Consider the following 12,399-nt stretch of genomic DNA (forward strand, 5'->3'; position numbering starts at 1 on the left):
GACTGAAACAACCAAAACTGCTGGTAGATAATCAAAAGCAAACCTTAATCTGTTATCTACCAACTTTGTGACCAAAGGTTGACTATTCAAAGTGATTTTATTGAAGTTTGACTTAGTTTCATGCTCGAAGATAAGCACTTAGAAATACCTAATTTTACACTTGACGGAATCCATCTTGGACATAAAGTATGAGACGTAACATTTGAAAACGGCGCAAAAGCCATTTGTAAACAAATGGTTTGTGGGCCCTTTACTCGCTACCCGAAGAACGCCAATGTGTAGTCTACGGCATAATGTTTCTTATACTGTTCTAGAAATTTCGTTCATACATAGTTTTCGTGTAGTTCCATAGACTGAGAGATAAAAATCAGAAAATAGGTCGTTATAGCTAAAATTTACAAAACAACAGAGCCAATGAAAGTTTTAATTAGATTGACAGAACATAGTTGCACTGCTTTTCAATGACGACCGATGACTGTTTCATTGATAGATGATTTTTTTAGAAATATGAATCCTCAGAAGATGTGTTTTTTCTCAAAGGCAAGTGTCACTCGAGCCATCCAAAATGTTCGTTACTTTATAAATTGCTGTTATTGTTCGATCAAACGTAAGCAATCAAAGCTATTAATGATTCCAGTCACTGATGTCTTATGATGATGCTCAATCAACCGTTCAGCAGGCAACATTGGTGTTTCTGGGGCGTATAATACAGCTCAGAAATCTGCTACTATATCGGCTACTATGTCACACTGCAGAATACAGTGTTGCGCACAAAACAGCTGCTTGATCATGCCATAAGATGAACAATCTCTTAAACATTTAATGACTAATAAATTAGACGTTTGACTGAAAAGCGACACTCCGCAAACTTGTAGTTGAGTAAATTTCCCATAATAATAGCTAAAGAACTTTTTAACAGCGTAATATGAAAAAAGAAGACAATTAAGAAAAAGTTTGATTATCCCATAATAATTTCCATCTAAACTTGAAATGGTTTGTGCCAAGTATAAGCTTCTTACCAAATGAACTAAAACTTTGGGAAGCTAATCAGAACCTGATTTGGAACCGTTTGAGCACTGTGGACTGAAAATTTCAAATTGTGCATCTAGTAAGCATGCTGTTTGTTTATTTTGATTTTTTAGTATGGATTTCACAGTCGGATTAGTATGAACCCGATAGTCCAGACATGATTAATTCGGATAAACAGGGGGATACTGTGCTTGCTCGTTTTTCTTTGCAATCCTTGGACGCGCAGCGCTACTGTATTTGTCGCTTGGGTTCTGACTAAGTCGCTAGTCTTATTAATATGGTGTCTTCGGCTTTAGTGTAAAACAAAACATAATAATGCGCAAAACAAATTTAAAAATGTCATAGTTTTTCCTTGATTTTACTGGTCAGCTAAATCAATTCAAGACGGCAACGTTGTGGAAAGTGAATCGGCCAAGGGGGGATGGGGATTTTGAAAACAATAAAACTCATAAAACATTCATATAAAAATCATTTATCTATATTTTGACTATTTCTCGTTTTATACTATATAATCAAAAATGAAAATAAATTGAACAAAGAAAAGGGGAAAAAAACAGAAGAAAAGGGGATTTTTATACAAAGAAACCTAAACAAATAATAAATCACTTCACAATTTTGTTCTGTATCCGACGAGATTTTCTGATGCCAAATGGATTTTTGGGGGAAAATATTAAAGTACTGTTCAAATTTGGCGTGGGTGTCTTCCTCTTCTGGTGCTTGTGTGTATTGTGTGTATGTGCTTTAAGATTGCATTCTTTCAGTGGCTGATTCGATTGTTGAGGTCGGTTTCATTTATGGCAACTAAATATTCCAGTTAACAATAAATTAATAACACGATTACTGCCCTTCTCTAATGCGCATTGTACGGAGGAAGATCGACCCGGAAAAGAAACTTGCTTGTGTGTAGCTGCCAAAAAAGGTTAATAAAATTTTGTTTGCTTTCTACTGAAGAGAGGAGAATTCCTACAGATGAAGGATTCATTCAAGTTATTCTCATTTATGTAGTCAGATTTTAGTCGGTAGTTGTTTCCTTCTTCCGTCGCGTCGTTCCTTGTTTGTAGGATTGCAGTCGGTAGTGTGCTCTTCAAAAATAAGAGCTCTATCCACAGTGTGGTACAGTGCTACTCTTGCACTGAGAGAAGGTGGCTTACACGACTAAACTCTAGATTACGCCTTGATTTCCGAATTCCGATTGTTCAGTTTTTGTGTTCCATATAATCAAAATATTCTGTGATTTTCTCCTACTAGTTCGATAGTTGTTTTTTTTTTTATTATTCGTATTCCCTATAGTGCTAGAATAGTCCCACATTGACTGAGCCTCTCGCATACTCATCCATCGCTCACTCTTAGTTGCTCGCTTTCGTTCTCTCTCGCGGATTGGAAAATAAGAGCCCTATCTGATGCTCGATCAAAGTAAACTCGCTCACTCGCACGATCGCTATGTTATCAAACGCTTAAGAAACTATGATTTCAACGTCATTCTCTTAATTTCCCACCTTTTCTATTAATCACTCGGCCACTTAACTCACTCACTCGTCGCCTTTCTCATGCATCTCATACTTTCTTATTTGATCCTTATAAACTTTTAATTTTATGCAATCTAAATTTAAATCACTTCAAATAATAAAAAAAAAATCACACGGATTCCATATTTCATGTCTTGTTCTTGTTGCTTGTGTTTCTTGCTTCTTGCTGTTGTCTCCTTTGTTCAATCTGTTTCATGAACCAACAGATAATCGAATAGGTCATTTCGACGATCGATACCTGAGCTCATGAGCGAGATGTTTGCTTCTGTCCTTTCAGTTCTGATCGTTCCGTTACGACAAATGGAACTTAATAAATAGTACTTGTTCTGGCCTGTTTCCTACATAACTTTCATTTTCCATTGACGATTGTGACGTTCTCCTTTGTCAGTTCAATTATGGGTTTTCGTTTTCTTTGTCAAAATCTTGGAAGAACAGATCATCCTCAGCACGGCTTTGGACGATAAATGCAGAAAGGGGTGTAGCATTTCGTTTCAGTGTAGTTTGACAATTGTTCTTATGTCGTGTCATTTCATATTTCTGTTTGTTCATCAGTTCATGGGATCCTTTGTTTTTTTTTTTCTTCTGGCGCCTTTAGGTATACTATACAGATTAAAAGCTTAATAAAACAGAACACATTTTGATTTCCACCGTTTTGTGTTTTTTCTTTTCTTTTAATGTTGCGTATTGGTTTACATACTTGAAGAGGGAAGGGTGGGGCAGGGACAAAAAATTGGGTGTAAAGGGGGAAGTCAGCCATTTTCCTCTCTTATATTTTTTACAATTGCTAAAATCAAAAAAGTGCTGGCGCCTTTTGATTTCGATTCGTCTATCTTACAAGTTTGCTTCCATTCTTTTTACAGCTTTTTAAAAGTGAAAATATTTTTTGCCTTTTTTCATATATTTTTCTCCAATATATATACTTAGTTTTCTGTTATTTTGCATCTGTAGTTTTTACTGTTTTCTCCTAAAGTTACTATTTCCTTAGATTTTACTTATCGCAGAGTCCGTATTATTAAAAAAAAAAAATGTGAGATTGTGGGGAAAATCAAATCCCTATTCGCACAGAGTTTGTGTCAGTTACTTGCAAAACAAAAGACCTATCGTTTCCTCTATCCTGTAAACTCAGATAGAACTGTCCCTAAAACGTAAATCGATTTCTACTGATGCCGAGTAGCCCCAAGAAGAAAATTAAATCATTAAACCCTAATATCGGTTCGTTCTTGTCCATGTCTTCATCTTCGTGTTCTATCATCGTTCTTCCTTGATCAGTTAATCCAGCGGCGGAGGATGAGGAGGTGGAGGAAATTAATATCTAGCCAATAATTATAATAATAAGCGATAATAATTATTATTAAATAATTAAAAGTCGGCTTTTGGGTTGTCTATTATCTTCGATCCCGGTACAGCAGATAGGTTTTCATCGACTGTGGCAGCTGGAGCTGTTCGATGCGCTCCTCCAGGTGCGTCCGGCCGATTTTCTGGCGGATGACACGCCGGCACAGGTCCATCAGTGGCAGTGGTTCGGCTAAAAGAAAAAGAAAACGAATGCGGTTAGTAGAAGCAGTCAAGAAACGAATAACTCGATCAATAACGCACGAAAAGTTTGACATTTGAGGGAATATCGATGGGTCATTAAGTCAAATGCGTCACTAGAACATTGTATTAGTCGTCGGCCAAGGGGGAATCAACTCTGCACACCTCAATCTGTGCCGATAGTTTTCGCTGTGCCGAAGCGTGTCAATCAAGTATCCCATGAGTTTGGCAACCCTGAAGATTTTATGACTTTTGTGATCGTTTATTTGTGGTTGTGCTAGAAAACGAAGCGTGATAAACATAAATTTATGTTTGCAGCCTAAAATCACTGCTGGAGCACGAAAATTTCACCAAATAAAATCTGTTCCAAGAAGACTGATTGTAGCCCTGGTGCATACCGGTTTCTTAACTATACTCCGTCGGATGGATTCCGGAAAGCTGGATGTGGTTCTTCATCCGTGGCGTTGACTATAGAACAGTACAACAACAATAACAACTGCGAGGTGGAGGTGGAACTGTTCAATCGGCTGCAAGCGGAGGACGACTACATGAAGATTAGCAGGGATTTTGAAAAAAAAGTTTGTCAATTTCCTCGAGGTGAACAACTTTGAGCTGTCGAAGTGATTCCTATTGTATGCCAAGGGGAAGGTTCGAATGGGTTAAGGATCGAATTTAGGTTGTTGAAATGTATTCAGGTAAACCTTGATGTAACGTAACTGCACACCAAAAAATTCTGAATTTTACTGGCGATGTAAACATACATGCATGCAAACATTCATACATGTAATCTTCCTTTTCACATAAACTAGCAGCTTGCAAGAAATGTTGCAAACAAAAGTGGACAGTTGCATACAATATATGGAATACTACGTGACATGTTTCATAAATTTACACGATCTATAATCTAAACTTGTATGATATATGACGCTACATCTATGTGCATCATAGTAACGGAAATTTACACTACTTTTTTTAACTGAGTGTCACTTTTGACTTCCATCACTGATTTCTAGCTAACAACAGTTTTTTTTTTCTTAGATTCCATAATGGCGTCAGACATCGATTTTCGGCCCCTACACGTAACCTTCGTTCCGTCAAACCCAAATATATGGAATTTAACACTTTTTCTGAAATCTATGGCTGCCATATTGGATTTCAAAATGGAATTGGACATCGATTTTTGGCCTTCATAATTCGTTCCCGATCCGAAAATACGCTATTGTATTTCTGAGCCGATGGCCGCCATATTGGATTCGAAGATTGTGTAGGACACTGATTTTCGGTCCCGACGCGTCGACTTCGTTCTAAAAAAAACATATATTGTATAGTTTTTGACACTTTGTTTTAACAAGATGGCCGACATCTTGGATTTCTTCATGGCGTCGGACATCGATTTTCGGCCTTTACGCATCCCCTTCCAAAAATTCACATATTGTAGAGTGTTAGCAGTTCCACAGCCGCAGACAGTATATAAGCAAGTTAACCGCACACTTCTGTGCATGTAGATTTGAAGAAATACTTCAAGTGTCCTCATCCATTCATGGTAAAGAAGTACAACTTCTATTCTTTTTTTCATACTGCCGTACTTTTTCAAACGAAGTGCAAAGCAGCTCTGAATGAAGTCCCGAAAAGATCTGAAAGGCTTCTTTTCAAAACTTTAATTCTCGCGTAACATTTTGAAAAGGGCCTATCCTCATTGATCGATTCTCTTCATCGACTTTATCTTTGGTTAACTATCGGCAACATAAACAAATTTCTCGCTAAGCTTGCAGCACAGTTCGACAGAAGATGAAACAGCACACTGAATGGGACATTCATTTGCAGTTGGGTTATTCTCGAAAGAGAAAATCGATGAAGAGAATCGATCGACAATGATAGGCCCTTTTCTCGTGTTTCGCGTGAATTATAAAGGTTTAAATGGAGGTTGAAAAATTAAGCAATGTTTATTTACAAAGATTATCACATCGCTTCAAATAAAAGTAGGAATTCGACAGCGAGCGTTCATAAAGTCCTAATTGCAATGATCGATTTTCTCTTTGTTAATAACTCGCTTGGATTAACATTTCTCGGTGCATTTGCTGTTGCTTTTGATAGCCAATACAACCTGTTTCCACAAACGAAGTGACAGACGACATACTGGGGAAGAAATCAATTAAAATAATGTGGTTCGCTGCAATAGAATTTTCTTAGAAGCTTGTGCCATCAGCCACCAGATGGGCTAGTATTTTTTGTTTTAATTTGAACATAGTTGATTTTGTGTGCAATATGATCTTTGACAGTGTGCAAAGAGTGTATCATTTTGTAATTTTTTTTATGCATTTCAGTTTAGAGTAGAGTGAAAGAGATAGAACCAAAACATTCTAGTACATTTAGTGTTGCCATGTGGTACAATCCAGTAGTAGTGATGTTGCCATGTGGTACATTGAAAAATTGCAATAGTAGGTGCGTCACCAAAGTTTTCGAGCCTCTCCGTCTGTCACTTCGTTTGTGCTGTTACTCCACTGCATTTAACAAATTTCAGAAAATTGCTTCCCTTAGCTGTTGAAATTTAAAGAGAAAATCGAACGAAAGGGAATGTCGACGAAGAGAATCGATCAATGTTACTTAGGACCTAATGTAATGCTCAGATTGATGTAGCCGTAACAATCAAACCCAACCTTGATACCCGATCCAGGTTGACACTGAATAATAATGGGGTGTTTACATCTGTGCGGATTTGCTAGCGCTAGTGTACTCGTCAACTAGCACGAATATCAGTTGCTCGTGAAATCTCATGCTGGTAGACGCTGATGTTTACATTATGCTGGTGAGCGTTTTTGCTAGCAGCGAGCTAATTAGCGAGCCTAGTGAACTAGCCTAAGTGTAAACACCACATAAACGAATTCGCTATAAAACTGCTGAAAATTTGCTCCAAATATGAAGACACAAACAGCAAACCTTCGTTACATTACAGTCCTCGATATCGAATAACAAAAACATGAAAACTGTCCCAAAAATCAAGGTTGATGTGAGGTGGGAATGGTGAAAGCAAAACTCAATTTCAGCTGAATTAAATCCAAGAAAATTAGCTTTCAAAATATGATTGAACCAATTACACCGTCCTCCGCTCATCGGATGTAGTAGTCCTTGCCAGGAGAATGGCAATGATCGTTTTACGGATCGCGCCCAGCAGGAGTTTCTTGACGCCCTTTTGTTTACATTGAATCCAATAATCCGAAACTGGAGCCAGAAAAAAAAAAAAACGAAAGTAGGTTCTCAAAATAAGCAAAAAGATAGTTGCCTGACCACCCAAAATAAATCCACCAAGCGAAGAAAAAAGTGATTGTACACGAAGGAAACAAACAATGCTGAATCGATTGCATTTTTGACGGAATCGATTACCACCACCAATCGAAGGAAATCTTAACCTTGGTGGCGCGAAGGCGAAGGTTCAGCCGGTAAACGACGATGCCGAAATAATAAAAGTGGAAAAAGTTGTCCGGTCCGGTCTGTTTTTCGGGGATGTTTTGACGCACCCAAGTACAGTCACTCTCGTTGTTTGTTTTTGAATGTACGCCAAGTGGCGCCAAAGGATAGTGCTTTGCATATATATGTCAAACTTTGCGCGGTTTTGTTTTCGGCGGGGAAAATACTTACGATCGAGGCCACCGATGTACTTCATGGTGATTTCGCAGTGCCCCCAGACGGCGGACACGATCGGGTAGAGCTTTCGTCCCTTCAGCCCCCGGAATGCCACCCCCAGATACTGGCCATCGACGATGAAACTGAGCGTTCCTTCGTCCATGTCTAACGCTACTAGGAATTTGTCCGGCACTAGGAAGGTTTCGTCTGGCTTAAGTATCGCGGGGTACGTGACGCCGGGGCAGGTTTTCGAGTTGTGGTACAGCATATTGCGCCCCAGGTCCCAGCCCCAGCTCTGGTCGTTCGAGCCGACCAGACTTTGATAACCTACGGAGTGGAGTGGTGCCTCGGAGGTGGCAACACCGATCACAGCATGTGTACCTCGCTGCCGCGTCGACCAGAACACTTCCCACACGTGCAGACCCTTGGTGAAGCCGACCTTGCCTCGTATGCAGTCTGTGCTCTGTGCCACCGGGTGCCGATGGAATGTCATCTTGTCGTCCTCCTTCACGAACACATTCAGCGAGCGGTCCTCCGAATTCCAGGAGTATTTGATCTGTGTTTCCCGGGCGGCCGGGGGCATATCGAGCAGGAGATCGAGACGGGCTGGCCGCTGGAAGTGCGCTGCCAGTTCACGGGGAATCTTCGGAATGAATTGCGATGGTTGGTCGCGGCTGCTGACCGTTTTGACACCTCCACTGATCTTTTGGCCCATGTTCATACCAGGGTGAACGCTGCTGCTGGTACGACTGCTGCGGGTGCTTCGGATGGCAACCTTGTATGAGACTCGAATGCGCTCAAACTCGCGGGGATCGATACGGTTTAGCACCACACGGGGCAACAGTGTGGAGGTGGATGACGATATACTCTGTGGACGGCGGCGTTCGCTTGACCTTAGCACCGGACCCCGGCTACTTTTGTATCTGTGGAGTAGAGGGAAGAGAGATAGAACTCGGTTAGAACGGTAGAAGCCAATCGTTACCTATATGGGTTTATTGGAAGCGGAGAAGTAAGAGGCATTATCCTTTTAGGGAAGCAGTTGTCAATCAAAACACAACTTTGCACACTGCGTGACTAATTGGCGGGTGGTAGAGTTACCAGATGAGTAAGAATCAGTTTCTGATGGGATTGGAGTTCAGAGTGTCAGCAAATGTGTTCCGATCAAATATTGACAAATACAAGTTTGAATTGGCCACCGTAGTGCTGCTGAAATCACCGAAAAACCGACATGACACGTAATTCTGACTTAATCCCGAAAATAGTAAGGTGATACTCTAAGGAAGCCTCAGCGTGAAACTTCAAAGGCACAAATGTCAGCTTCCACAAAACATACAAATTTGAAATTGCTGCTCTCTGTTTGTAGAAGCACAGCAAACAAGGAGTAGCAATTTCAAATTTGTATGTTCTGTGGAAGCTGACATTTGTGCCTTTGAAGTTTCACACTAAGGCTTCCTTAGAGTATCACAGTGATCGGAATTGTCATTCCCGTGAACACGGAGCCAGATGTCATAAGTGTGCTTTGGTAAGAAATTTTATTGTTTTTGCTATGGTCATTCATGTCGGTTTATGGGTGCTGAAATCGCAGTGGTGATGAGTTCGAAATTCAATCTGAAAACATTTTAGAAATTGTGACCAAAAAACTATAATTTTCTATTAATTTTAGCTGGTTTCTGTGAAGTCAACACATGATCCGAGCAAAAAGTAGTACTCTCAATAATGGTGTGTAATGTGCTTTATTTCGAAAATATCTTCCAAATAAACAAACATCATCCTAACCACCCGTCAATTGACTAAATATAATTAAATTCAATCGGCGTATTAATCAAAAGATTAAATTGTTTTTCGCCTATTGATACACTGAGCAATCGGGCAATTTAATAGTTTTTTGTCGATGGCAGCGTTGCCAGATATACCGATATATCGGTATTTGAATACTGTTCATTCCTCAGCATACCGGTTTTTGAGATTTTTTACCGATTAATACTGATTTTTTTTTAATAATCAAAATGATTATTACCTACCCGCGCTCACATGCCACAAGATCTTTGCCCAATCCACTAAAGAAAAAAAACATAGGTTTTATGGTACTTTTGAAGTAAATTTTATTATGTTTTCACTTAAATTTAAGTAAGTTTCTTCGTAGCATCATCCATTGTTACGAATATTAAAATTATTTTTCGAGATAATAAAAATTGTATTGTTCAGGAAGTTGATAATATATTCCTATTAAAAAAATACCGTAAACGAACGATAACCCGCATAATATAACTATTCCTCAAATGGTTTGGATGATACCCAACACGAACAGAAAATTGTTTGCATTGAACCAAAAAAAAAAAACTTTAGTTGTATTTAAACAAACAATTCCGGTTGAAATTATATTGCATTTTGTTGTTTCGATAATACTTAGTCATATAAATTCAAAATAGGCTTCTTTTTGTTTTAATAAGTCACTTTTCAACTGCAACTATTGTAAAAATAACAATATTCTATTATTAAACCAACAATAATTAATGCCATGACTGCAAAAATAACTACCAATCATTCCCTCGTTTTCACCCGGACAAAAATGTAAACAATAACTTGTGGATTTCGGGAAATAAGTTCATAGTTTCCGAAAATCTTGATACTTGAGGTAAGTAAGTATGCTGCAGAACGAGCTGCAGTTGCTAAATAAAATCAATTTTCTGTTTTTTTCTTTAATTTTTTTTCCGTCGATCTTGTTTTCCGTGCTGGACCCTATATATCGACCCATGAACTAATGAACCGGGGACCAACGGCTTTACTTCCCTTCCGAAGGATGATCAGTGAAAAAGAAAACAATACATAAAAAAAAATTTACCATATTATTTCCGAAGTGATTTGAGATTTGTGCGTAATTGCATTTGTAAACAAACACGTCAATCACCGATTTCTCGCGAATAAAAGCTCAATCTCGAAAAGTAATAACACTATGAGGTAGAGGAATGATTCCTCTATCATTTGGTATAGTTTGTTCGTGAGATTGAGCTTTTACTCGAGAGAAATCAGTAATTGACATGTTTGTTTACAAAAGCAACTACGCCCAAATCTCAAATCACTCCGGATATTTGAATCAATAAACATATTTTTATTTCTACTGCGTGAATTGTCAGCCTTCATAAAATAAATATGATTGAATCAACAAGAAATCTTCTTTCAAAACAAATATATTTTTGTTGTTGACCCAGCTGCCAAATTTGACAGCTTACGTCAACACCATGAAAGCTCTTGTAAATTCGAAAAGATTTTTGTTAAAATCCATGGGTTTTGAGGAACAAAAATACGGGATTTTTGAAACAATAATGATTTCTTTTTGCAGCCAAAACAAAATGAAATTCTTATTGATTTTACGTCTAATATTATTACGTTTAAAATATTTTTTTCTGCGTGAAACACGTCTTTAAGAAAAATAACCATAACTATTTTATTAGGGATGTCTTATGTATTCCAGCAACTTCCGGCCAGCTGCACTTCATCTGCCAATCTTTCGGGTGAGATCATTCCTAGTCTGTCCATTCCTCGTTCTAAAACCATACCATAAATAAATAGTGTATCATGACAAAAATAAAACATCATACTTATCAGAAAATTCAACAAAGCCAATGGTATTTGTGAATGCATCAACAACTCGTCAGCAATGCACCGTTTGGACGCAATCACCACTCAGAAATTTTCAAACTATAAATTTATGTAGAATCTTAATGAAATTATCTTACATGAAATTCATTTGAAACTTATATATATATTCATCTATGTTTCCAAGCGTATTACATTGCTTTTCATACGATTTGTAATAAATTTTATCAGCGTCATGAACTTTACAGGCAATTTTCAATATCTGAAGGTTACGTGTTTTTTCCAATGAAATTTATGTGACAAATTTTTTGAGTGTTGAGTGGTATTTATTTCATGCTACACTGAAGGGAAACATCCGCGATACTTCGAATGAATATTGCATTGCTCGAACCCTTTAACAATATGCTTTCGAATTTCGGATGATTTCCTTATGGTTGAATTCAAGCATAACTTTTCAAAAGGACGTATGTTATTGGCGTTTGATAGAAAATCAGAAACATCGATAGCATGATTAGTAAATTCTTTTTAAAAGTTAATGCACGTTTCTAAATCTGTTTCTACTATTATTTCAATAAAGGGATGACGTTTAAAATATTTATGAAAAATGTTGAATTTTCGCAAACATGAACAAGACTTTTGATAAAACAAAATGATACACCTTTTCCTTGTGTGCTACTCACATACATACACTTGATTGATTCGTCAGTATCATACCTTGATTGTTACATACACCCTGCATGATTCGTCGATTTGGCAGATCGGTTTTCACATGCGTCAGATCAGATACACCGGTTTTTGTTTTGCAGTGAATATACGTCGGTTGGTTGGTTTATTTACATAACTAACCAGAATTGTGAAATAATCCATGTTAAAAGCGGAGATGGGAGAGTCATCGCATCATGTGTTGTCAAACGTTATACGTTTTGTGTTTTTCGTGTTAAGAAAGCGCTGGTCTGAATGGGATGTGAAGTCCAATATTGAAGTGCTATGTTATTAGAATAACATTAACATGTTGCTCCCGAAAATACAAAAACAAACATTTCAAAACTATTTTTGCAGGATTCAAACGAAGACTTCACCGAAGTCGGATGTA

The 12,399-nt window shown here is 38.0% G+C and overlaps 1 protein-coding gene across 2 annotated transcripts in view; it reads right to left on the minus strand.

The window, feature by feature from the left end:
- Positions 1 to 2,240: 2,240 nt before the first annotated feature.
- The window catches only part of LOC135706563 (protein gustavus-like), a 417,123-nt gene continuing 406,964 nt past the window's right edge, over positions 2,241 to 12,399 (minus strand). For both annotated transcript variants that reach the window (XM_065228216.1, XM_065228215.1), the window contains exons 2-3: positions 7,725 to 8,632; positions 2,241 to 4,080 (exon numbers count right to left, since the gene is read on the minus strand). In XM_065228216.1, coding sequence (XP_065084288.1) covers positions 3,941 to 4,080; positions 7,725 to 8,430 — 846 coding nt within the window. In that variant the 5' untranslated portion in view covers positions 8,431 to 8,632 and the 3' untranslated portion in view covers positions 2,241 to 3,940. The remainder of the gene's footprint in view (positions 4,081 to 7,724; positions 8,633 to 12,399) is intronic.

The sequence above is a fragment of the Ochlerotatus camptorhynchus genome, unplaced genomic scaffold, assembly GCF_037179485.1.
Source record: "Ochlerotatus camptorhynchus isolate MF236.1 unplaced genomic scaffold, CSIRO-AGI_Acam_v1.1 ptg000284l, whole genome shotgun sequence".
NCBI classification, from domain to species: Eukaryota; Metazoa; Arthropoda; class Insecta; order Diptera; family Culicidae; genus Ochlerotatus; species Ochlerotatus camptorhynchus.